This window comes from Podarcis raffonei, chromosome 8 (assembly GCF_027172205.1).
Source record: "Podarcis raffonei isolate rPodRaf1 chromosome 8, rPodRaf1.pri, whole genome shotgun sequence".
Lineage (NCBI taxonomy): Eukaryota > Metazoa > Chordata > Lepidosauria > Squamata > Lacertidae > Podarcis > Podarcis raffonei.
In genome coordinates this window covers 7070340-7096756 of record NC_070609.1, presented here as the reverse complement: position 1 = coordinate 7096756, position 26417 = coordinate 7070340, and the positions used below count along the sequence as shown (strand labels likewise).

General features: G+C 47.9%; 1 protein-coding gene across 1 annotated transcript; it reads left to right on the top strand.

Moving 5' to 3' along the window:
- Positions 1–389: 389 nt before the first annotated feature.
- SARS2 (seryl-tRNA synthetase 2, mitochondrial) lies at positions 390–26417 on the top strand. The gene is made up of 16 exons (XM_053401851.1): positions 390–676; positions 1333–1428; positions 2175–2204; positions 4286–4426; positions 6798–6852; positions 7016–7079; positions 11394–11499; positions 13178–13225; positions 13754–13862; positions 15609–15654; positions 16844–16931; positions 19900–20012; positions 21450–21543; positions 23203–23295; positions 23448–23513; positions 25803–26417. The coding sequence occupies exons 1-16, from the start codon at positions 410–412 to the stop codon at positions 25917–25919; spliced, it is 1533 nt and encodes a 510-aa protein (XP_053257826.1). The 5' UTR covers positions 390–409; the 3' UTR covers positions 25920–26417.

Genomic DNA, 26417 nt, shown 5'->3' with positions numbered 1-26417 from the left:
TTGGGCATGTTTCTGCGTAAATGTTTCTTTAAAAATATATATGATGTGTTTTTATTTGTGCTTAAATTTTGCAAGTTGCTTGGGAAAATTTCTGTGTAACAAGTATTCACCATGTACTGTTTTTGTTTGAAACTTTGGTCTCTGAATTTTATTTGAACATGACATAAAAATAAATATAGGCTTTAGCTGAGATTCCTGAATTGCAGGGGGTTGGACTAGATGACCCCAGGGTCCCTTCCAACTCTTAATATTCTATCATTCTATCATCCTGCCTTAAAGGGGAAAACCTAACCTTCCCCATGGCAACCAAATCGAGCTTGGGCGGGCCTAGCTGCGCCTCTGATTGGTCCGCCTGCGACGGAGGCGCTCTGTCATTGGCCGGCGATCGCGTGTCACATGACCGACCATCATGGCGGCGCCCATGAGGCTGTGTCGGGGCCTGGGATTTCGCTCGCGGTTAATGCGCCGGGGGCTTCCGCTGCTGTCCTCGAGGGCGCGGAGCGGCCGCCCGGCGGCGGCAGCTGCTGGGAGAAGCCGGCTGTACGAGCACGCGCGGGGCGGCTGGACGGCGCGCCCGCGGCTGAACTTGGAGGCGCTGAGCGCGCAGCTGGGCGAGGCCGAGCGGGAGCTGGAGACGCGCAAGGGGCCCCTCGGGCCGCGGGACCTGCGCGAGATTGTAAGCGCGGGCCGTGGGTGGGCTCGGCTGGGCGCGCAAGTGCTTTTGCTCCCGCTCTCCTGCGGCCTTAGCCCCAGGAGTTTAACCCAACCTTCACCAGCTAGCGTTTATTACTGAAATTTTATTGATGTTAGCCGCCCTGAGCCCGGCTCTGGCCGGGGAGGGCGGGGTATGTATGTATGTATGTATGTATGTATAAATAAATAAATAAATAAATAAATAAATAAAATATATATATAAAAAAATATATATATATATATATATTATTACTGCCCTCTTAGGTGGCTAACATTGTGTATGCAAGCCGCTTTGCCCTGGCTTTAAAAATGATGCATTCAAGTTTCAAGTTCCACCTGGCTGTCAAGATTAGTAACAGCCTGGTCATGAGTGTCTAAATAAAGGCTGTGAAGCCATGTCAGGGTAAAAGGTAACAGTTCTATGGCTCTCAAAGCATCTGTGTGTCAAGGGAACTGTTTCCAGGTTCTTGCCTTAGCAGCTTAACGTAACTGAAGCTCCATACATTTTCCTTCCATTGTTTTTCAGTCTCCACTTCCAGTACTACCTTCTTCTGTGCATACTTTCTGTTTTTGAATAATCTTGTTAAACTGCTGTTAGGCTGTATCATATTTTTCTTCTTCTTTCCTGATGCCTACTAGGTTGCCACTTGGCAGAGATTAGTCGAGGTGCAAGAAGAAATTGCAGTACTTGAAGCTGAGAAAGAGAAGGTGGCTGAAGAAGTGGGGAATATTGTGGTGAGTCCACATTATAGCAACTATTATGGAGCAACTAAAAGCGACTGGGTGGCGCTGTGGTCTGAACCACAGAGCCTAGGACTTGCCAATCAGAAGGTCGGTGGTTCGAATCCCCGCGACGGGGTGAGCTCCCGTTGCTCGGTCCCTGCTCCTGCCAACCTTGCAGTTCGAAATCACGTCAAAGTGCAAGTAGATAAATAGGTACAGCTCCGGCGGGAAGGTAAACATCGTTTCTGTGCGCTGCTCTGGTTCACCAGAAGCGGCTTAGTCATGCTGGCCACATGACCCGGAAGCAGTACAGTGGTGCCTCGCAAGACGAAATTAATCCGTTCCGCGAGTCTCTTCGTCTTGCGGTTTTTTCGTCTTGCGAAGCACGGCTATTAGCGGCTTAGCGGCTTAGCGGCTATTAACGGCTTAGTGGCTATTAACGGCTTAGCGGCTTTAAGAAAAAGGAAACAAACTCGCAAGAACTCGCAAGACGTTTCGTCTTGTGAAGCAAGCCCATAGGGATATTCGTCTTTCGGAACGACTCAAAAAACGGAAAACTCTTTCGTCTTGCGAGGCATTCGTCTTGCGAGGCATTCGTCTTGCGAGGTACCACTGTACGCCGGCTCCCTCGGCCTCTAAAGCGAGATGAGCGCCGCAACCCCAGAGTCGGTCACGACTGGACCTAATGGTCAGGGGTCCCTTTACCTTTACCTGTCTTGAGAATAATTCTAACTTGCTCTTTCATCTTCCCTTTCCAGAAAAGCCAAGACAGAAGTACTTTGCAGTCGGTAAGAAAGTTCTTTATCCTTTCCTGCTACCTTAACAATTTAACATTTGTAGCTTTAAAACAGAGAGCAAGTGCTTTCTGGTATGGCAAAGGGAGAAGAATCACTTCTGGCATTTCTTTGCCTACAGATTTGACAACTCTCTCCCAAACTTTTGGCTCGTATAAACTGGTCAGGTCTGTGCCACATTCCTTCTAGTATTTGGGGATATTACTTTCCTTTTTTGGGGAGCTAACAACGGTGCAAGAGATATGACTGCACTGGTGTAAACACTAACCAAGCTTCCAAGCCATTTATTGTTTCCTACCCGTGGCAGCTGTGTTTCAGTTCCACTGCCAGAGACAGTATGCCCTGAATACCAGTGGATCAATTCCATTTTCCAGTAAATAATATAAACCCCCAAGGCATGGCAAAACTGAGGAGATTTCACCCCTCCCATATCCAAGAATCTGCTGATGTTCTCTGCTGATTCTCCAGAGAGGAGGGGGGCGGTTTCTGCTCTCTACTTATTCCGCTCGAGTCTCACATCAAAGAGAGAGAGAGAGACTGAGTGTTAGAGAGAGAACGTGTGTATAGATAAGGTTGCTGCTGAGAGCAGCTGCAGACACTCAGTGCAGTTCAGCATTTTTGTTTAGACCACATTTAGCTCTGTACATAGTTGTGTATTATAGTTGTAGATAGAATAAAGAAGATATTCTACAGAGCTGCTTTCCGAGTCGTTTATGCTCTGCTATACTCTGCTGTACTCTGCTGTGCGACGACTGTCTTCTTGTGGGAGTGAATCCGGTGCTCACAACTCTAAGCTGTGAGTCCACAGCACTTTGACCTGTTCCTGTGCAGAAGGTGGTCTCTGGAAGTGCTACCCAGCTCGCCTAGCCCAGTCGGGGCTGAAGTGGATGAGTCCAGTTGGTGGCACTGGCTCAAGGGCGATGCTGACAAAAACTCCTGCACAGTCAGCTTTGATGGAATTTAAGCAAGCCCCAATCTTGCTTGTAATGTTGGCTTCAAACTCTGTTTTTCCCCATTTTGTAGCGCCTTTTTCTCACTTCTCAAACTTGAGCAAGAAGCAAACCAACAAAGCAACTGGGTGCACCATTCTTAAATAGACGGGTACAACTTCTGAACTCTAAATTGGAGCAGAACCGTTGCGACACATTAGCCAAATCTGAGAACTCTTTCGTAGGCTTGAAGTCTGTGTTTGGGACCACTTCACGGCCTAGGACCCTCGTACCTACGGGACCGTCTCTCCCGGTATGCCCTGCGGAGGACCTTAAGGTCCATAAATAGCAACACCCTAGAGGTCCTGGGCCCTAGGGAAGTCAGATTAGCCTCAACCAGAGGCAGAGCCTTTTCAACACTGGCTCCGGCCTGGTGGAACGCTCTGCCTTATGAGACCAGGGCCCTGCAGGATCTGATTTCTTTCCGCAGGGCCTGTAAGACAGAGTTGTTCCGCCTGGCCTTTGGCTTGGAATCAACATGATCCCCTCCCCCTCTTTCCTTTTTCCTTTCTCCTTCTGTGATGGAACTCCTATTTGGGGACTTCTCTGGCTTTTTTCTGGCCCATGTAGGACCAGTCTGGATAGTTGGCCTTGGTGAAGATTTGACGTTTTCATCCCCAAAAAGTTTCTGATTTGAGTTTCTACTGAAATGAGGCTGCATTTTAATGTTGTATTTTAATCTTGTTTTTAAGTTGTATTTTAATCACTTGTTTTTATACCTGGTGTTAGCTGCCTTGAGCCCGGTCTTGGCTGGGCAGGGCGGGGTATAAATAAAATTTATTTTTATTATGATCACTTGCGTTTGGAACTGCGTTTGGAACCTCTTTTCCCCACGTGGAAATGAGGCAAAGGGCTTTTCCTGTCCAGTTGGCCTGGAAGCTTTTTAGAATCACTAAAATCAAAGCCTCTTGAGGAATCGCGCCAAAATTCTCTTGAGGGAGTTCCCTGTTAACATGTATTTCCTTCCTTTTCTCATTGCTGTTGAAAGACCGGAACTGGGATCCAAATAGCAATAAATACCCTGCTTCTTATTCCCTCCCTGCTTGGGTCTGACAGCATCCTTCTCCTCCTCTCCTTCCCTTTCAGCACCCTGCCTACAATGTGTTGCGGAAGCAGGGAAGGGAGCTCCGCCTTCGTCTCAATGCTTTGCGCCAGCAGGAGCTGGAGCTGGATGAGAAATACTACCTGCGCGCCCTCAGGCTGCCCAACAGGACCCATCCAGATGTGGTAAAAGAGTGTGACATGAGAGGAGCAACCTAGAACACTCGGGGACTCAAATTGAGCATGACTGGGGGCCACTGCCAGGAAGGCCCTGCAGTGCTCTCCAGCTGAGTAGGCTTCCCGGGTCAAGGATATATGCAGCCAAGGGTTTTTCTGCAGATAAAGAGAAGGGGGGTTATTGGATAATGCAGTAACATTTTACTCCATTCCTTCCCTTGCTTGTGGGTGGGGGTGCACACAGAACAGTTTGCACCTTCGTGAGTTTCCCTAGTCACCTTTCACCTGATAGTTGTGGCTGAGTGACTGGCCAGTGGCCAGTCGAGAGGAGGTGCTGGGAAGGAGCTTGAGACCTCCAGCTGGCTAAATGTGTGAGGCTTCAGGCTATGCCCACCCAGTACTCCAACAAGGAGCTGCTGGAGAATATTCCCTGGGGGAAGAGCATGTGTCTCCTCCTCCTTTGTGTGCCCCATAGCCGAGAGCTCCAGAGGGTGGCAGCACGAGAACGGGGCCTTCTCTGCAGTGGCTCCCCATCTGTGGAATGCTCTCTCCAGGGAAGTTCGCCTGGAGCCTTCATTATACACTTTTAGGCGCCAGGCAAAAACATTCCTTTCTATGCAGGCCGGTGGTTGATCTGATTTGCATCCTATGCCTTTTTAAAACGTGGTTTTTGGGGGGAGGCGGCCATTGGGTTGTTGTTTTTATTTTTATTACGTATTTTGTGGTTTGATATCTGGATTTTATTCTGTGAACCGCCCTGAGACCCATGGGTATAGAGTTGTATATGAATTCAATAAATTCAATAAAATAAAAATAAATGAAGAGCGGGTGGTGTGGCACCCAGCAATGGTAAACTGAATAATAGTAGTAGTAGTAGTAGTAGTAGTAGTAGTAGTAATAATAATAATAATAATAATAATAATAATAATAATAATTTTTATTTATACCCTGCCCATCTGGCTGGGCTTCCCCAGCCACTCTGGGTGGCTTCCAACAAAATATTATAATACAGTAATGCGTCAAACATTAAAAGCTTCCCTGAACAGGGCTGCCTTCAGATGTCTTCTAAAAGTCTGGTAGTTGTTGTTCTCTTTGACATCTGGTGGGAGGGCATTCCACAGGGCGGGCGCCACCACTGAGAAGGCCCTCTGTCTGGTTCCCTGTAACCTCGCTTCTCGCAATGAGGGAACTGCCAGAAGGCCCTCGGCGCTGGACCTCAGTGTCAGGGCAGAACGATGGGGGTGGAGACGCTCCTTCAGGTATACTGGACCGAGGTTGTATATAGTCCTGTGGTCGTGGCAATATGTGTGCAGGAAGAGAGGGATGTGGGGGCATGGGCACCAAGCCTTTTGACGTACCCCTGCCCATGGAAGCTTCATAGAAGCATAGAATTATAGAGTTGGAAGGGACCCTGGGGGGTCATCTAGTCCAACCCCCCTCTTCCATGCAGGAATACGCAGCTGTCCCTTACGGGGATCAAACCAGCAACCTTGGCATTATTAGCACCAGGCTCTAACCAACTGATGGCCCCTTCAAGCTCCTTTGCCTGAAACCAGTAACCGTTCCATGTAAAAGACTCTATGTGGTTAGCTCCTCAGAGCTAGTGTGGTGTTACGGTTAGAGTCAGACGAGGACCTGGGAGGGAAAAAGGAAAGGGAAAGGGACCCTTGACCATTAGGTCCAGTCGTGGCCGACTCCGGGGTTGTGGCGCTCGTCTCACAGAGTGTTTGTTGTGGGGGAGGAAGGGAAAGGAGAATGTTAGCCTCTTTGAGACTCCTTCGGGTAGTGATAAAGCAGGATATCAAATCCAAACTCTTCTTCTTCTTCTTCATCTCGCTTTATGCCGAGGGAGCCGGCGTACAGCTTCCGGGTCATGTGGCCAGCATGACTAAGCTGCTTCTAGCGAACCAGAGCAGCGCATGGAAACTCCGTTTACCTTCCTGCCGGAGTGGTACCTATTTATCTACTTGCACTTTGAGGTGCTTTCGAACTGCTAGGTTGGCAGGAGCAGGGACCGAGCAACGGGAGCTCACCCCGTCGCGGGGATTCGAACTGCCGACCTTCTGATTGGCAAGTCCTAGGCTCGGTGGTTTAACGCACAGCGCCACCCGCGTCCCACAGGACCTGGGAGACCGGGGTTCAAATCCTTAGCTAGGCCATGAAGCTCTCTGGGGAGGGAAAAAACCTTAGGAGCCTAACCTACCTCACAGGGTTGTTGTGTGAGAATAAAACAGGGAGGAAAGGAGCTCTGGGCACCACCTTGAGCTCCTCGGAGGAAAAAGAGGGCTAGAAAATGCAATGGATAATAAGTAAATAATAGGGAGCAGAAATGACTCTGACGCTTCCATGCCTTTAACCTCTGACCTCTTCCTTTCCCCAGCCAATTGGAGATGAGAGCCAAGCGCGGGTCTTGGAGGTTGTTGGTGAAAAGCCAGGTGAGAAAAGATTCCTTTCATCACCACTAGGGGGGGTTACTTGCGTCTTTCCAGGCTGCGCTCGCTTTGTCTTTTTAAGAAATACCTGGATCTGTTAAATTCTTCCTTATTCCTGGTTTAACCTTCATATCCCCCTGTGTTTGTCTTTTCTTTTTTTAAACAGCATTTGACTTCAAGGCGAAAGGGCACCTGGAAATTGGGGAAGACCTGGATATCATAAGGCAAAGGTGTGTATGAGAAATTGGCGGTCTCGTCCCTTCCCATGCAAGGCTTTCTGCTTAAAAGGGACCATTTGGGGGAAAAGGAGACAGTCCTGAATCCCTTTCAAGCACAGAGAAATGAAGCAACAGCTCCACTTGCTGGTAGAGAATGAGAGAGTGCCGTTTACCGTATTTTTCACTCCATAGGGCACACCGGACCCTAGGGCGCACCTAGTTTTAAGGGGGGGGGGAATCAAGGGGGGAAATCTTTTTTTTTTTAAGAGATGTTTATTAAAATTTTCAATTTTTATACAAACAAAAAACAAACAAAAAAAATTAAAAACACATATAGTTCACAGTACTTAATTTTCAATAACATATTTCTCTGACCTCCTCATACCTCCCCTTCTTGTAGTCCAGTTCAAATTATTTGTTCAGCAAATCCTTATCTCAAAGCATTACAGCTTATAAAATCGCCTTATTTTCTATCCAACATCTTAAGTTATTATAACCTTAAATTTTTACTTATAAAAAACCATTTTTTCATATTCCTTTATACCATTACAGCTAGAAACCACTTAATTTCAATCCAGCATCATTCAACATTCCTTAATTTTACAATATTTCTGTAAATAGTCCTTAAATTTTTTCCAATCTTCTTCTGCCGACTCTTCTCCCTGGTCACGGATTCTGCCAGTCATTTCTGCCAATCACATACAGTCAATCAGCTTCATCTGCCATTCTTCCAGAGTGGGTAGATCTTGCGTCTTCCAATACTTTGCAATAAGTATTCTTGCTGCTGTTGTGGCATACATAAAAAACGTTCTGTCCTTCTTTGGCACCACTTGGCCGACCATGCCCAAGAGAAAGGCCTCTGGTTTCTTCAAGAAGGTATATTTAAATACCTTTTTCAATTCATTATATATCATTTCCCAGAAAGCCTTAATCCTGGGGCACGTCCACCAAAGGTGAAAGAATGTACCTTCACAAGGGGGGAAATCTTATTTCCCCCCTCCAGCCCCAAAGAGCAGTGTACAGGCTGTGCGCAACCCCTCCCTTCCCGAGGGGTTGCACGCGGCTGTGCCACAAGCCAAGACAGCACTTTCTTGGCTTTCTCTTTAGCTGTGCGCAACCTCTCCAGCCAGGAGAGGCTGCGCGGGGCTAAAGAAGCCATAGCCACGTGCAGCCTCTCCCTGCCGGAGGGGCTGTGCACGGCTATCCCTGAAGCCTGGAGAGCGAGAGGGGTCGGAGCGCTCCCTCTGCGCTTCGGAGGCTTAGCATTGCTATCGCTGAAGCCAAGGAGCCTGCATTCGCTCCACAGGACGCACACACATTTCCCCTCAATTTTTGGAGGGGAAAAAGTGCGTCCTATAGAGCGAAAAATACGGTACTTTCAATACCATCTGGAAATAATTAAGTTTCCCCCTTCTTCCCTTAGTCAGTGCCACTAATATTCTCTAGGCAGCTGCCTCTTCCTAGGGAGAGGTTCATGGCTCAATGGTAGAGGTGCAGAAGGACTCAGGTTCAATCCCAGTGGCATCTGGGAAAGGTAGAACTGCAAATGTCTCTAATCTGTCGCCTCAGAGATCTGCTTAATAATAATAATAATAATAATAATAATAATAATAATAACAATAATAATAATAATAATAATAAATTTTATTTATACCCCGCCCTCCCTGGCCAGAGCTGGGCTTAGGGTGGCTAACACCAATAAAATTACAGTAAAAATATAATAGGGAGAAAAGAGGGGGGGGACAATTTAAAATACAGGTTAAAATGCAATTTAAAATGCAGCTTCATTTTAAAGTAGCCGATAAATCAAGGCCATAAGGAGAGGGAAACATAAGGGTCAGACTGAGTCCAAACCAAAGGCCAGGCGGAACAGCTCTGTCTTGCAGGCCCTACAGAAAGATGTCAAGTCCTGCAGGGCCCTGGTCTCTTGTGACAGAGTGTTCCACCAAGTCGGGGCCAGTGTTGAAAAGGCCCTGGCCCTAGTTGAAACCAAGATATTATGGGCTGTCCCGTAAATCCGCTGGATGAAATAGCGGAAGAACGTTGCCTCGGGAGAGTGAGGAACATTCTAAGGGACAGTTCACACCCTGGCCGGCACGTTCTTGATCTCCTGCCCCCGGGCAGAAAATATAGAAGCATGATTAGTCGCACCAACAGGGTAAAGAACAGCTTCTATCCTGGGCTGTTAGGCTGCTGAATGAAAAGATAACAACAGGGCAACTGACTTTCGGGTTTGGTGGGTGTGCGTCAGTAAACGAGGGGAATTAAGACTAAGAGAGCTGAGTGGGGGGTGCTCGTGTAATCTCACTGTATACAAGTTGTACAAGTGACAATAAAGTACCGTATTTTTCGCCCTATAGGACGCACTTTTCCCCCTCCAAAAATGAAGGGGAAATGTGTGTGTGTCCTATGGGGCGAATGCAGGCTCCTTGGCTTCAGCGATAGCAACGCGAAGCCTCTGAAGCCTGCGCTCTGGAGGCTTCACGTTGCTTTCGCTGAAGCCAGGAGAGCCTGCTCTTTGAGGTTGGCGGTGAGGGAAAGCAGCGCTTCCCCCCATCGCCAGCCCCAGAGGATTGGGGGGCAACGGGAAGGCGCGTGACACCTTCCCGCTACTCTCCGACCTGGTTTGGAGGCTGGCGGTGGGGGAAAGCAGCGCTTCCCCCCCCACCAGCCCCACAATCTGGGTCGAAAAGCCCGCAGGAGCCGCGCAGCCTTTAAAGAGTGCACTGCTCTTGGGGGCTTTTCCCCAAGGAGGGAGAAGGGACTGACTGGCCGAGTCAGTCTCTTCTCCCTCCTGTGGGCTTTTGCGGGAGGTGGGGGAATTCCCCCACCTCCTGCAAAAGCAGGGAAAAGGTCTTGGAGTAGCGCACAGGCTGCGTGCAGCCTGTCCGCTGCTCCCAGAGCTGGGGGGGGGATCATATTTTTTCCCCTTGATTTCCCCCCCTGAAAACTAGGTGCGCCCTATAGGGCGAAAAATACGGTATTTCAATTTAGCTGGATACAACCCCACGTAAACAGGCTCTGAGGCCTGGAATAAATTGCCCCATTGTTGCAGCCACCAGCTCCCTAAAAAATTGGAGGAATTGCGTTTGTGCGAAGGCAAGCAGAGGAGCGAGGGAGCAAACAAGACTTAGACAAATTGCCTAATGCCCTGATGGAGGGACAGGGTGCTAAATATGATTCAGGCAGGACAAAGGGTGCCTTTGGTCTCTGAGTGGATATTTCCAGAATTTGCAGGCACCCATTAGCTGATTGGAAGCCCTTCTCCTTCCTGCACAGGGATGAATATTTGATGGGTGGCCTTTGAGATGAGCTGTTTGGCCCCAGGGCCTTTTCCAGTAGCAGGCTTCTTCCCACCCACCCCCCGCCCCCGTGATCTGTTTCACAAAGCTCCCTCTGAGCCTCGGGCCAAAGCTAAGAGCCTCTCCTGTCACGAAAGGAAGCCTGCCATTGACTAAATGCGTTCGTCATGAAATTGGCACTCTTAACGTGGCCGTGGGGCCATGTTTCCTGGAGAGCGTTGTCCTCCTTGGTGCAACTGGATATTGGGAACATGGCAGGGAAAGGACCTCAGCTCAAGGGTCGAGCACCTGCCTTGCAAGCAGAGAGTTCAGTCCCCAGTACCTCCAGGGAAGAGCGCCAAAGAGACATTTGTTGCAACAGGGCTCTTTAATCCAGTTTGTGCAAATCTAAGTTTCTGGTGATGGAATGGCTCCCTGCAAAATAGTGACAGTCTGGGGGTAGCTAGTGACTCCTGAAGCTCTTGGCTGTTGACAGGGCTTAAAAGGCCAGCTCGCCCAGCCTGCCCTCCCCCAAGCAGGTGTTGGGATGTGTCCAAGGGAACGGGGGGGGGGCAGTTCGCTGGCCCCCAGCTGGCTCCAGCCCACTGGCCGGCATCCGGGCAAATTCAGGTCCTTGGAACAGCATCAAAACAGCGGCACACAGTTTCAGAAGCCTTCAGAAGCTTGAACACACCTTAACCAGCAGAGTGAATAACACGCAACAGAAGTGGCAGACAGAGGCATATGTAAAGCATATTTTACAAGCAGTTTATTCAGCATAGTTCAGGGCAAAGAAAAACATGTCTGCTCTCTTTCATGTCCAAGAGCAGGAAGCAAAAGCAAAAGCTATACACAATGGAAGTTCCCAGCAGGCTGTGTTGGAATGTAAACACATGTGACAGACAACAATCCACATATCTGTTCCTCTTAGGGTGGAACGGAACATCAATATCCTAACAGCAGGGTGACCCACATTAGCAGATCAAGCCCCACTTCCCTGGGAAGCTCCTCAATGCCTCCTTCTTTCCTCGCCTCTGTTCCGCAGGCGCCTGTCCCACATCTCGGGCTACCGGTCATACTACCTCCGTGGGGCAGGAGCAATGTTGCAGCAAGCCTTGGTGCAGTTCACTTTCAACAAGCTGCTGAAAAAGGTACCGAACGGTCTTTTTTGGGGGGGGGGTACCCCGTGGAGCGGATGTGGGTGGCGCTGTGGGTTAAACCACAGAGCCTAGGGCTTGCCGATCAGAAGGTTGGCGGTTCGAATCCCCGTGATGGGGTGAGCTCCCATTGCTCGGTCCCTGCTCCTGCCAACCTAGCAGTTCAGAAGCACGTCAAAGTGCAAGTAGATGAATAGGTACCGCTCTGGCGGGAAGGTAAACGGCGTTTCCGTGCGCTGCTCTGGTTCGCCAGAAGTGGCTTAGTCATGCTGGCCACATGACCCGGAAGCTGCACGCCGGCTCCCTTGGCCAATAGAGCGAGATGAGCGCCACAACCACGACTGGACCTAATGGTCAGGGGGTCCCTTTACCTTTACCTTTACCCTGTGGAGCAGAGTGTCCTGATCCGCTGGGCCAGAGGAGGGCTTGTGGGGGTGGTGGTTGGGTGCAGGGATGCCAAAGAAGGACTTCAAAAGCGACGGAGTGATTGGTTCTAGTGCTTTATTAAAAAAAAGGTGTGGACTTACTGCAAATCAGCCTGCCAGGTCTCCCAGCCTTTACAGTACAGTGGTACCTCGGGTTACATACGCTTCAGGTTACATACGCTTCAGGTTACAGACTCCGCTAACCCAAAAATAGTACCCTGGGTTAAGAACTTTGCTTCAGGATGAGAACAGAAAGCGTGCGGCGGCAGTGGGAGGCCCCATTAGCTAAAGTGGTGCTTCAGGTTAAGAACAGTTTCAGGTTAAGAACGGACCTCCAGAACTAATTAAGTTCTTAACCCGAGGTAACACTGTGCATGGCTTACTAGCTGAACATGTGAAAAGGATCTAGGGGTTTTGGTGGACCATAAGCTGAACATAAGTCAGCAGTGTGATGCAGTAGCAAAAGACTCTGAATGCTATTCTAGGCTGCATCAACAGAAGTATAGTGTCCAGATCAAGGGAAGTAATAAAGGTAAAGGGACCCCTGACCATTAGGCCCAGTCGTGGCCGACTCTGGGGTTGCAGCGCTCAGCTCGCTTTATTGGCTGAGGGAGCCAGCGTACAGCTTCCAGGTCATGTGGCCAGCATGACTAAGCTGCTTCTGGCGAACCAGAGCAGCGCACGGAAACGCCGTTTACCTTCCCGCCGGAGTGGTACCTATTTATCTACTTGCACTTTGAGGTGCTTTTGAACTGCTAGGTTGGCAGGAGCAGGGACTGAGCAACGGGAGCTCACCCCGTCGCGGGGATTTGAACCACCGACCTTCTGATTGGCAAGTCCTAGGCTCTGTGGTTTAACCCACAGTGCCACCCGTGTCCCGTTCAGAACGTTAGGTAAAGGTAAAGGGACCCCTGCTCGGTCCCTGCTCCTGCCAACCTAGCAGTTCGAAAGCACGTCAAAGTGCAAGTAGATAAATAAGTACCACTCCGGCGGGAAGGTAAACGGCATTTCCGTGCGCTGCTCTGGTTCGCCAGAAGCGGCTTAGTCATGCTGACTGCATGACCCGGAAGCTGTACGCCGGCTCCCTCGGCCAATAAAGCGAGATGAGCGCCACAACCCCAGAGTCGGCCACGACTGGACCTAATGGTCAGGGGTCCCTTTACCTTTACCTTCTTAGGGGGTCCCTGGGAGCCAGGCACCCAAAGATGGTTCCTACAGCTCTTCATCCTCTTCCTTTCCTCCCACAGCGCTTTATCCCCATGACTGTTCCAGATTTGCTGAAAGGAGCCGTCTTTGTAAGTAGCCTCACTCCCACAAATAAAATATTCGTGGTCAGGTTACCAGATTTTTTTTCAATGAATCCAGGGACACTTTTCAACTTTAGTAGGAATGATAGGATTTTGTCAGGGGACTGATTTGTAAATCCGGGGACTGTCCCCGGGAAACGGGGACGTCTGATAACTTTAGAGCCTGCTTCATATGGAGGCAGGTCTTTGGCCCATCTAGTTCAGAATAATAATAATTTATTATTTATACCCCGCCCATCTGGCTGGGCTTCCCCAGCCACTCTGGGTGGCTTCCAAGAAAATATTAAAATACCGTAATGCATCAAACATTAAAAGCTGAAGGGCTGCCTTCAGATGTCTTCTAAAAGTCTGGTAGTTGTTGTTCTCTTTGACATCTGGTGGAGGGCGTTCCACAGGGCGGGCACTTTCCCGTTGTTGCTGGATTGCAGCTGCTAGCATATCTGACCACTGGGCATGCTGGCTGGACCTGATGGGAGCTCTGTAGACTCACCCACCCTCTCCCCTTCTGCTTCCCAGGAAGGTTGTGGCATGCCCCCAGAAGCCAGCTCCTCTCTGCTGTACAACATAGACCCTTCTCGCTTTGAAGACCTGAGCCTGGCAGGCACGTCCGAGGTTGGCATTGCAGGTATGGCAAAAGGGTGGAGCTCTGGCCTCTAGATTTCATTGCAGGAATGTCCTCCTCGATGGAGTACTGGGAGAGAACTTTCTTATGCTCCAGAGAAGGTTTATTGGCCTTCCCCATCTTTAGAGCCAGCGTGGTGTAGTGGTTAAGAGCGGTAGACTTGTAATCTGGTGAACCGAGTTCGCGTCTCCGCTCCTCCACATGCAGCTGCTGGGTGACCTTGGGCCAGTCACACTTCTCTGAAGTCTCTCAGCCCCACTCACCTCACAGAGTGTTTGTTGTGGGGGAGGAAGGGAAAGGAGAACGTTAGCCGCTTTGAGACTGCTTAAAGGGAGTGAAAGGCGGGATATCAAATCCAAACTCTTCTTCTTCTTCTTCTTCTTCTTCTTCTTTATATCCCCAGATGTTGTTGAACTGTAACTCCCATCATTTCTGGCCATGCTTGTTCCTTCATTGTTCATGCCACTTTTCACTCACACCAATCACAAAGCGGCTCACAAGCAAAAAAAAATCGCAAATGGAAGTCATTAAAACTGCAGTTGTGATATAAGGGATTGGTATTTTGACTAGAGCGTAATTGAAATTTATAAGATTTTGGAACGCAGAAACAAAGTAACTCATCAAACCATTAATTCTAGCACGCAGGGGGCCACCTACACTGTATAATTTGGCATCAATGATTTGTATTATTAACTGTATTATAATTTGGCATTGTTATAATGAGGCTATTATTGTATTGTTGCAATTGAAAATTAATAAAAATTACTCTCAAAAGAAAAAATAGCAACGACATAACAGATCGTCACAATTGCAGCATAAGCCGTATAAAATAATTAACAAATTGTCAGCGAAACAATTACAAATCATCGGTAAAACAGCCACATTCTATAAAACACACACAGGCATCTCCACCTGGGTACTGTGCATAACCATGAAATCACGTATAGCGGGGAACACCCTCCAAACCCTTTTAGAAAATCTACCCAACTCCATCCCAATCGCTCCCTCCAAACCTCCTTTCTCAAACTTCTCAACTCTCCATGGGCCTCAAAGGTCGGTGCAAAGGTTCCTGGGATGACAGTTGCCAAGGCCGCTTTCCCCCTCGTTTTGTGCCATTTTTGCAGATTCCCTTCTCTTTCCAGGCCTTCAATCAATTTTAAATTGATTAAATCAATTTAATTATTTGCTGACATGGTGTGTATACATAGTCACGTGTAAAAGTGGAGAGTAGGACTGAGCGATATATTGATACATCGTCCAAGACCACTTAGAAGTCCATATCATGATATTGGCTTCATAGTTTTTGATCTGGAAAAATCATGTTGTGAATCATGGTATGTGTGTATGTTATGCAAAAATCGCAATGTGGGAAAAACCGTGAAGCCAGCCAGCCAGTGCCTTTGCAAAGCTCCATCTTTCTTTCAGACATCACAATATCCCAGTCTATCACAATGTTTAGCTGGTGATATATCGTGATGTTGAAAACCAGGTATCGCCCAGCCCTAATGGGGAGACACTTGTATTAACAAAGCTCTGCTCATATCTCCAAAAGAGAGAGAGAGGCAGGCTGCACATAAAATGTAGAAACAAAACTTTTGAAACATTATTTTTAGTTCCTTCTTCATCCCTGGTTGCAAAATGTACGTTAGCAGGACGGGGTTGACGAGAGTGTCCGGGGCAAAGGAATTAAGGAATCGTGCCCCAATTTCTTCACTCAAATCCATTCCCACCACCTTCTCTTCCTACTAGGGTACTTCATGGATCATGCGGTGAATCTGAAAGACACCCCCGTGAGGTGAGAAACTTTCTGCCCACTTTGTCAATGCGTTCAGGTGCCGCTGTGCACATGTTCAGAACGGTAAAGGTAAAGGGACCCCTGACCATTAGGTCCAGTCGTGACCGACTCTGGGGTTGCGGCGCTCATCTCGCTTTACTGGCTGAGGGAGCCGGCGTACAGCTTCTGGGTCATGTGGCCAGCATGACTAAGCCCCTTCTGGCGAACCAGAGCAGTGCACGGAAACGCCGTTTACCTTCCCGCCGGAGTGGTACCTATTTATCTACTTGCACTTTGAGGTGCTTTCGAACTGCTAGGTTGGCAGGAGCAGGGACCGAGCAACGGGAGCTCACCCCGTCGCAGGGATTTGAACCACCAACCTTCTGATTGGCAAGTCCTAGGCTCTGTGGTTTAACCCACAGTGCCACCCATGTCCCGTTCAGAACGTTAGGTAAAGGTAAAGGGACCCCTGACCATTAGGTCTAGTCATGCCGACTCTGGGGTTGCGGCGCCCATCTCGCTTTATTAGCCGAGGGAGCCGGCAGGACTAAGCCGCTTCTGGCGAACCAGAGCAGCACACCGAAACGCCATTTACCTTCCCGCCGGAGTGGTTCCCACCAGAATATAGTTCGTACAGCATCATTGCTACATCATTGCTACATCACTGACATGTCACATAAGGGGAGGGGTTAACCTTGGCCAACATGTCCAGACAAGTCCTTGGTACAAGATTAGCATAAGCAGAAATGGCAGGGCAAGACTCAGGTATAAGATTAGCATAGACAAATATGTCTTAAGTACCCACCACCCAAAAGTACAATAGAAGTTCCTTTGCATGTCTGGAGCCTGAGGCGAGTCAGGTGATGAGATTTGGCTTCCTTTGGCTAACAATGAGCCCAGCAATTGTCACCTCTGGGAACTTCCTGGAGTCCATTTTCAAGAGGAAAATAGCTTTGGAATGGAGGAAACTGGGAAAGGAGATGATTTTATATTATTTTTTAAGCTAGGTAACTTCCCTGAGCTGTCAAGTTGAAAGGATACATTCAGGCATAATATTTGTAAGTTAAAGATGTGCCCCCACCCCCGGTAATTTCCGTAACACTGCCCTCCCGTGGAATTGCGATGTGCACCCACCCACAGACCCCTCTGCCCAATTCCTCTTGACCACTGACCTCACCAGCCCTTCTGTCTCTTCTTCCGCCTCGGCCAGGACAGTGTGTGTCAGCACGTGCTACAGGGCGGAAACAGAAACTCGCCATGAGTCGTGGGGACTGTATCGAGTGCACCAGTTCACCAAGGTGAGGATGACGTGCGCTCAAGGTGTGGCGCCGTTGGAGGTGGGGAGAAAGGACAAGGTCTGCAGCACAGGCCTCGGTCCTGTATACCTGAAGGAGCATCTCCACCCCCATGGTTTGGCCTGAGGTCCAGCTCCGAGGGCCTTTTGGTAGTTCCCTCCCTGCGAGAAGTGAGGTTACAGGGAACCAGGCAGAGGGCCTTCTCGGTGGTGGCGCCCGCCCTGTGGAACGCCCTCCCTTCAGATGTCAAGGAAATAAGCAGCTATCCTATTTTTAAAAGACATCTGAAGGAAGCCTTGTTTAGGGAAGTTTTTAATATTTAATGCTGTATTGTTTTTAACACTCGATTGGAAGCCACCCAGAGTGGCTGGGGAGACTTAGCCATATAGGCGGGGTATATTATTATTATTATTATTATTATTATTATTATTATTATTATTATTATGGCACTGACCCGGGCCTCAGCAAGCTGGGGGTCCCAGGTGCCTTCAGACCATCCTCTTAGACCAGGGTTCCACCTGCCATTGTCTCTCTGGCTGCACCTAACATTGGGCTCCCGGTCTTCTGCCTTGCCAGTCCTAATCAGAACCACCCACCATGGACAATAGCTGGGTTACTGTTGTAAGACAACCTATCTGACTTTTAAAAGATATCTGCAGGCAGCTCTGTACAGTGAAGTTTTTAATGTTTAAAGCTGTATTGTGTTTTTAATATTCGGTTGGGAGCTGCCCAGAGTGGCTGGGGAAACCCAGGCAGATGGGCGGGGTATAATATATTATTATTATTATTATTATTATTATTATTATTATTATTATTATTATTGGTGCATCCTGAGATTTTTTGGGGTGGGGTGGAGCAGGATGGAGCTCAATGAGAAATTTGATACCTTAACAGATGCTAATGGCACATCAAGCGTGTTGTTCAGTTCGACGCAAGCACAGCAAATGCATGGGATCTGTTAATCGGACTCATCCCAAGGCTCTCTTGCTTTCCGCTTCAAACGATGCAAGTTTCTAGTCCTCAGCGCTGCAAAGATAGCCCGTTCTCATTGAAAAAGCAGAAAGCCAGAGGGCCCAGGTGATGTTAGCTTTCCTGCTGGGATGTGTGGGCTTCAGAGCTGGCGTTCGTAAGAGGTGCATTGTAAGAGGCACGCAAAGTTTACATGGGGCCTTGGAGTGCTTCCTGCAGGGTTTGGGTTATCTTGGGCTCCCTCCTCTGTGGAGAGGTGGTGTTGTGTAGTGGTTAGAGTGCTGAACTAGAAGAAACCAGAGGCTTTTCTCCTGGGCATGGTAGGCCAATTGGTGTCAAAGAAAGATAGGACGTTTTTTATGTATGCTACAACAGCAGCCAGAGTTCTACTAGCAAAGTATTGGAAGACACAAGAACTACCCACGCTGGAAGAGTGGCAGATGAAGGTGATTGACTACATGGGACTGGCTGAGATGACCGGCAGAATCCGTGACCAAGGGAGAGAGACGGTGGAAGAAGATTGGAAGAAATTTAAATTTTATCTTAAAAATTGTTGTAAAATTAGTGAGTGTTAAAATGTCATGGGTAAAGCATAGCAGATTTGCAGAGATAAATGATTGGACAAGAGGAAAGAAAAGGGTTAAAGAAAGGAATTTATAAGTAATCTAGATCAGGGGTTGCTGAAAAAGTTTAAAATAGGGATGCAGAAAAGGGAGGCATGGGGAAGTCGTTGAAATTGGGTACATGAAAAAATTCATGAAATTATACATGTTTTTATGTTTGTTTGTGTTTGTCGTTTGTAATGTTTTATAATGTATGTTGAAAAGCCAATAAAAATTTTATATATATATAAAAAAAATTTTGGAGTGCTGAACTAGGACCTGGGAGAGACCCGAGTTCAAATCCCCACTTGCCCTGGAGCTCTGTGGGTGAGACCTTAGGCCAACCAGTCACTCTCAGCCTAACCTACCTCTCAGGATTACGTGGGGATTAATTGGGAAGGGGGAGAACCGTGTCTTCCTTTCCATTTTAAAGAATATTTATTAAATTTTCCAATTTTTTAAACAAACAAACAAAAACAGAACAAACAAAAACATTAAGAAAAACATAAAGTTCATAAATCATACTTTTAGATAACAAATTTCTCAGACCTCCTCATACTTCTCCTCCTTGCATCCCAATTAAGGTTATTTGTTCAGCAAATCCTTCATTTAAAGCATTACAGCTTATAACATTACCTTATTTTTCAAACCCTTTTCCCCCATCTATGTTCCTTTATATCATTACAGCTAGAAACCACTCAGTTTCAATCCAACACCATTTAACTTTCCTTAATTTTGCAATATTTCCGTAAATAATCCTTAAATTTTTTCCAATCTTCTTCTGCCGACTCTTCTCCCTGGTCACGGATTCTGCTTGTCATTTCTGCCAGTCCCATACAGTCAATTAGTTTCATCTGCCATTCTTCCAGAGTGGGTAGATCTTGCGTCCGTGTCTTCCTTTTCTTCTCCCTTCCCTCTTCTCCTGCAGTTACTCTTTCCTCTCCCTTTGGCTAACAGATCTAGATAGATAGATAGATAGATAGATAGATAGATAGATAGATAATTTATTACTGTCAGAGACCAGCTTATAAAACACAATTGGGGGTACAGTCACAGAAGGAAAACAAACAATTAAAACAATGTACAACAATAAATTTAAAAACAATGTACAGCAATAAACTACTGCAGGGAGCTGATCGAGAGTCACTCATAGAACAGAGTTTGGGGATTTTCTTAACGAACTAGTTTGAGTTGGGAGATGGTCTGCGCCTACAGATCTGTACACAGAATCTGGCGACCATCCGGGTCGTCTTCTGATCTTTGCCTAATAGGAAAAGGTCGAATTTTTGCTTTTCCGGGAGGTCAGCGAGCCTCACCAGTAGGGGATCAATGTCTTACTACATGCCTCTTCATAAAAGTGACATCTCTATAATCATACACTCTCTCTCTCCACAATCCAGGTGGAAATGTTTGGGGTCACTGCCAACGAGACTGGGTTTGAAAGCGAGGCCTTGCTGGATGAATTCCTGGCCGTGCAGAAAGAAATCTTCTCTGAGCTGGGACTGCACTACAAGTAGGGAGTCGTGCAAGAGCTGGGGTGGTGGTGGCTGAGGGACCCCTGCTCGCCGTTGGCTGCTGGGGACGTGGGTGTGTGATCGTTGAGGAGGGGGAAAGAGGGCTGCTAGGCCAGCCAGCAGAGACATGTCTGGTTGCATCCCGAACCCACCTTAGAGGGTATACTTAGGCATGTTTAAAATACAGTACTAACAAAGCAACGTCCAGGGAACATCAGAATGCTGCAGCACAATTGCTGACAGGAGCGAGAACTCGCCAGCCTATCACGCCCGTGCTCAGAGACCTGCGCTGGCTGCTGATTTGCTGCCAGGCCCAATTCAAGGTGTTACTATTAGCGCATAAAGCTTTTAACAGCTCAGTACAGTTTACAGTGGTACCTCGGGTTACAGACGCTTCAGTTTACAGACCCCGCTAACCCAGAAATAGTACCTCGGGTTAAGAACTTTGCTTCAGGATGAGAACAGAAATTGTGCTCCGGCGGCACGGCAGCAGTGGGAGGCCCCATTAGTTAAAGTGGTGCTTCAGGTTAAGAACAGTTTCAGGTTAAGAATGGACCTCCAGAATGAATTAAGTTCTTAACCCGAGGTACCACTGTACCTACAAGATGCTCAGAAAGTTGAGGTCATTTTAATCTGTTTCTGCACAGCGGTACCTCGGGTTAAGTACATAATTCGTTCCGGAGGTCCGTAATTAACCTGAAACTGTTCTTAACCTGAAGCACCACTTTAGCTAATGGGGCCTCCTGCTGCTGCCGCGCCGCCGGAGCACAATTTCTGTTCTCATCCTGAAGCAAAGTTCTTAACCTGAAGCAATATTTCTGGGTTAGCGGAGTGTAACCTGAAGTGTATGTAACCCGAGGTACCACTGTATTTTAACTTTTCTGTGCTTTAAACTATTGCAACTTTTTCTTGAGTTTGCTGTTTTATCTTTTGTAAATGGCTTTGAGGGTTTGCTTGCTTGCTTGTTTTCAGTCCAGCGGTGTATGAGTTCTACAAAATAAGGCCCAAAAAGGTAATCTCACTTATTTACCGTATTTTTCGCTCTATAAGACGCACCAGACCACAAGACGCACCTAGTTTTTGGAGGACGAAAACAAGAAAAAATATATCCTGAATCTCAGAAGCCAGAACAGCAAGAGGGATCGCTGCGCAGTGAAAGCAGCGATCCCTCTCACTGTTCTGGCTTCTGGGATAGCTGCGCAGCCTGCATTCGCTCCATAAGACGCACACACATTTCCCCTTACTTTTTAGGAGGGAAAAAGTGAGTCTTATAGAGCAAAAAATGCGGTACTTAGCAATCCTCAGGCAGCAAGACCTGGATAGAGAAGGCCAATCAGGTTCCTGAGCTTATGCCTTCCGGCCAAGGTGGCGACAGTGCGTGCCCAACTTTCATGGCCGCCGTTACACATCTGATCCCGATTTCTCTTTACCAATAGGGTCCTGGATATGCCCACACAGGAACTGGGCCTACCTGCATACAGGAAATTCGACATTGAGGCCTGGATGCCAGGCCGGGACAAGTATGGAGAGGTGAGTGGGGGAAGAGTCCGCTCGCTCCTGAATCTCTAGCCCAAGGGGCAACCCAACCCCAAAGTGGAAGAAGCCCTGGGGAGAGTCCGATAGATTCTTCTCAATCTCCTTCTGCAGAGAAGCGGCGCAGAAGGGTAAGAAGAACATGGGAATGTAGGAAATTGGACTGTGGATCCGTCTAGCATAGGATTGTCGTCACAGTCTAGAGAATTCCCCTCCCTCCCTCTCCTGCAAAACTCTCCCCCTTTAATTCTGAGAGTGTTGGGTCCACCAAGAGGGTCCTATCCCCCCTTTGACCATACCCAAATCCGACTCTCTCTTTTTTTAGTTTTTTACTTATACTTTTCAAAATTTATACATTTCATTAATTTTACAATCCATTTCACATTTCGAAACTTCCCTCTCTTTTCTGCGGTTCCTTAAATTTACTTTTTCATATCTTCTGCCTATCCAAATTCATTTAACTTACAAATTTAATTATCTACTGTAAATATATACTCTTATAAAGCTGCAGGTTATTGCAATAACCCTGCTAATGTTTTTTATTTGTTTACAATTTGTCTGTAAATATTCAATGAACCATTTCCATTCTTTTATAAAAAGTTGGTTATCTTGATTTCTTATTCTTCTCGTAAGTGTCGCCATTTCTGCATATTCCATAAGTTTTTGTATCCATTCTTCCTTTGCTTCCTTCCAATTTTGGGCGAGTAGCATTCTTGCCGCTGTAGTAGCATACATAAATAAATTTCTATACAATTTAGGTAGTTCTTTCCCTATAATTACCAAAAGGAGAGCTTCAGGGTTGTTGTTTTTTATAAAAGTTGTTTTGAACATCCTTTTCAATTCATTGTATATCATTTGATGATGACAAAATCTGACTCTCATATCTACAATCATTTCTGAGATCTGCCCCAAGGACTCCCAACACAATTTCTGCCTTGGCCATTTATGTAACAGCAAACCCCTGAGCAGTGGTTACATATCCTTATGACCACTGCTCCTTGTGCATTTTGCTAATCTATGGGTTGTGCTGAAGAAGATTCCAGCAAAACAGTCAGATTATCCAGGATCACTGTCCTACGTTGTTATTCTCTTACTACTTCGGCACCATGGAAACAAAGTTTTTACCACTTAGCCCACAGGATAGCATCTATTACAGTGGTACCTTGGGTTACATACGCTTCAGTTTACATATGCTTCAGGTTACAGACTCTGCTAAACCAGAAATAGTACCTCAGGTTAAGAACTTTGCTTCAGGATAAGAACAGAAATCATGCTCCGGCGGCACAGCAGCAGCAGGAGGCCCCATTAGCCAAAGTGGTGCTTCAGGTTAAGAACAGTTTCAGGTTAAGAAGGGACCTCCAGAACGAATTAAGTACTTAACCCGAGGTACCACTGTACTTTGTTTCAACTATAGACTTATTATACTTTTACAGACTTTCAAAGATTGACAGACGTGTGTTCATTTGATTTCAAATATACTAGAGAATTTACAAGTGTACACATTTTGTTTTTTTTGTTGTTGTACTAAATTATGTATATTATGCAATAAGAATTGCAGTGCTATCTAGTATACTGGCCATCGTGTTGCTTGTGTTGTTTGTTTTGATTTGTTGTTTGTTGGCCAGTCATGTGACTGCCCTTCGTTTCCCCTGCTAGATCTCCAGTGCCTCTAACTGCACAGACTACCAGAGCCGCCGGCTGAACATCATGTACTACAACCAGGAAGGCCGCCTGTCTTATGCGCACACGGTAAGCTGGGCCCTGGGCCTGTGGCCTGACATACAGGGATGGGTGGGAAGAAGGAGAGGCCAGGTGTCGATAACCTATGCTCTTTTTCCTCCTTAACCCGATGCTACACTGGGGGCCTCCAGCGTCTCAGCACAACTGTCTGTTCTTTGCAGGTCAACGGCACAGCCTGCGCTGTTCCCCGGATGATCATTGCCCTCCTGGAATCCAACCAGCGCAAGGTTCGTTGCCAGCATAATCATCATTATCATCATCATCTGTTATTTATAACCCGCTCATCTGGCTGGGTTTCCCCAGCCACTCTGGGCGGCTCCCAAGTAAAGGTAAAGGTACCCCTGCCCATGCGGGCCAGTCTTGCCAGACTCTGGGGTTGTGCGCCCATCTCACTTAAGAGGCCGAGGGCCAGCGTTGTCCAGAGACACTTCCGGGTCACATAGCAAGCGTGACAAAGCTGCATCTGGCGAGCCAGCGCAGCACACGGAAACGCCGTTTACCTTCCCGCCAGTAAGCGGTCCCTATTTATCTACTTGCACCTGGGGGTGCTTTCGAACTGCAAGGTTGGCAGGCGCTGGGACCGAGCAACGGGAGCGCACCCCGCCGCGGGGATTCGAACCGCCGACCTTTCGATCGGCAAGCCCTAGGCGCTGAGGCTTTTACCCACAGCACCACCCGCGTCCCGGGCGGCTCCCAACAGAATATTAAAAACACGATAAAACATCAAACGTTAAAAACTTCCCTAAACAGGGCTGCCTTCAGATGTCTTCTAAAAGTCAGAGAGTTGTTTATCTCCTTGACATCTGATGGGAGGGCGTTCCACAGGGCGGGCGCCACCACCCAGAAGGCCCTCTGCTGGTTCCCTGCAAACTCACTTCTTGCAGGGAGGGAACCGCCAGAAGACCCTTAGAGCTGGCCCTCAGTGGCTGGACGATGTGGGTGGAGACGCTCCTTCAGATATACTGGGCCTTTGAGGCCGTTTAGGGCTTTAAAGGTCAGCACCAACACTTTGAATTGTGCTCTGAAACGTACTGGGAGCCAATGCAGATCTCTCAGAACCGGTGTTATATGGTCTCGGCGGCCACTCCCAGTCCCCAGTCTAGCTGCCGCATTTTTGATTAATTGTAGTTTCCGGGTCACCTTCAAAGGCAGCCCCACATAGAGCGTGTTGCAGTAGTCCAAGTGGGAGATAACTAGAGCATGCTCGTATTTCTTGTGTTGACAAAGGTTTGTTATTTTTATAAAAGCCTATTAGGCGATATAAGCCTTTGGTTCGCCAGGTTTTTATCTGGAGGTTTTGTGCTGCATGGTGGAATAATGGGTGGTACGCCAGGGGGATTAGTGGGGATGGGGTTGGGGATAGTTTGCCTATTTGTGTTTTCCATGCTTTGAGCATGGTCTGTGTGTACCTGTTGAGTGTTGTGGGAATTTTCTTTAGTTTGTTTGGGAGGAGTGGGTATGCTGTGGTGCAGGTATTTTCAATTGTGTCCCTCTCTAGGTGTACCCATTGTTTTGTCTCATCTTTGAGTATGTATGGGATTATATGGCGTATTTGGTTGGCAATGTAATATGCTTCTATGTTGGGGATTCCCCATCCTCCTTCTGAGGTGGGGAGGTGCAGGCATTTGGGGCTTATTCTTGGTTTTTTATGTGAGAAGATAAAAGAGTGTAGTTTTCTCTGCCAACTGCGGAGTTGGGTTGGGGGGATCCAGATTGGGAGGGTTTGGAATAGTAAAAATGTTACATGGGGGGGGGGGGAAATACGAGGCATTACACTTCTGTAAAACAAGAAAATCCTAAATAAAATATTTTTTTAAAAAAAACTAGAGCATGCTCCACTTTAGGCTGGGCTCTGTGCACGGCAGCAGGGCCCCACCTCCAGCCCAGAGGCAATGTCCATCTGCTTTGTGGGGGGGAGGCGAACCCCTCAAATATTTTATTGCAGGGGCCAGAGGAACCTCAGCCCCTAGGAGTTGGTTCCTGTGGATTGTTCCAAGAGATTTATAGCTCCCATCCACTCCAGGCCTGATGGGGATTTTTAGGGGCTAGGAGCTGCCATACCCTGTTAGAAACAAGTTTGGTGTTGGTTTCGTTTGGCGCTGTGTTGTTACAGTCATACCTCGGGTTACAGACGCTCCAGGTTGCGTTTTTTTGGGTTACGGACTGCTGAAACCCAGAAGTACCAGATCGGGTTACTTCTGGGTTTCGGCGATCATGCATGCGCAGAAGCGCTAAATCGCACTTTGCACGTGCGCAGAAGCACCAAATCGCAACCCGCGCGTGCGCAGACACGCCGCTGCAGGTTGAGAACGTGCATCCCGCACAGATCACGTTCGCAACCCGAGCGTCCACTGTATTCTTGTTATTTATTGAATTTATAGACCGCCCTGTACCCGGAGGTCTCAGGGTGGTTCACAGAATAACCAGGGCGGTTCGCAGAACGTTGCGCAGAGGGCAGAAGGTGGCCGGCACAGGGTCCTCAAACCGCCTCCTCTGCCTTTGTCCCTCCTCTGTAGGATGGCAGCGTTCGGGTACCAGACGTCCTCCAGCCACTGATGGGCACAGAGATCATCGGCAAGCCCAGCTACACTCCGTTGAAATACATCGGCCCAAACCAGCCCAAAAGACATTGAACACCCCCACCCCACCCCAAATCCTGGGGTGCCTTGGAAAATCTGAGATGATCAAGAAGTCCAGAGACCCGGGAGAGGAAGGAAGGATGAGCGCTTGAATAGTGACGCTGCCTTGTGGGTGGGGTGGGTGACTTTGGGTTGGGGGGGGCCTGAAATGCCAGCGAGGTGACCTTTACCCCCAATTGGGCACTGTGGAGAGAGAGAGCTCACCTCTTCAGGGTAGAGGGGAATATGAGCTGTCCTTCCCAAGGTGATCTTCATGGACCCAGAGTGCTTCCAGAAAATGCTGGCTGTGAAGTCCCAACATGTGACGGGAATCCCTTTTGCCCTTCCCTGGAGATCTTGCCATTTTCCCATCAGCCAGACTCCAGTTAGCAGCTTCCTCTCTTGTCTTAACCTCTATTGTATTTCGTTGGTGGGGAAGCGGGGTACATTGATCAGAACCGTCGACGGAGCAGAGAAGACATTCGCCCAATAAAAATCACTAACCAAAATGTC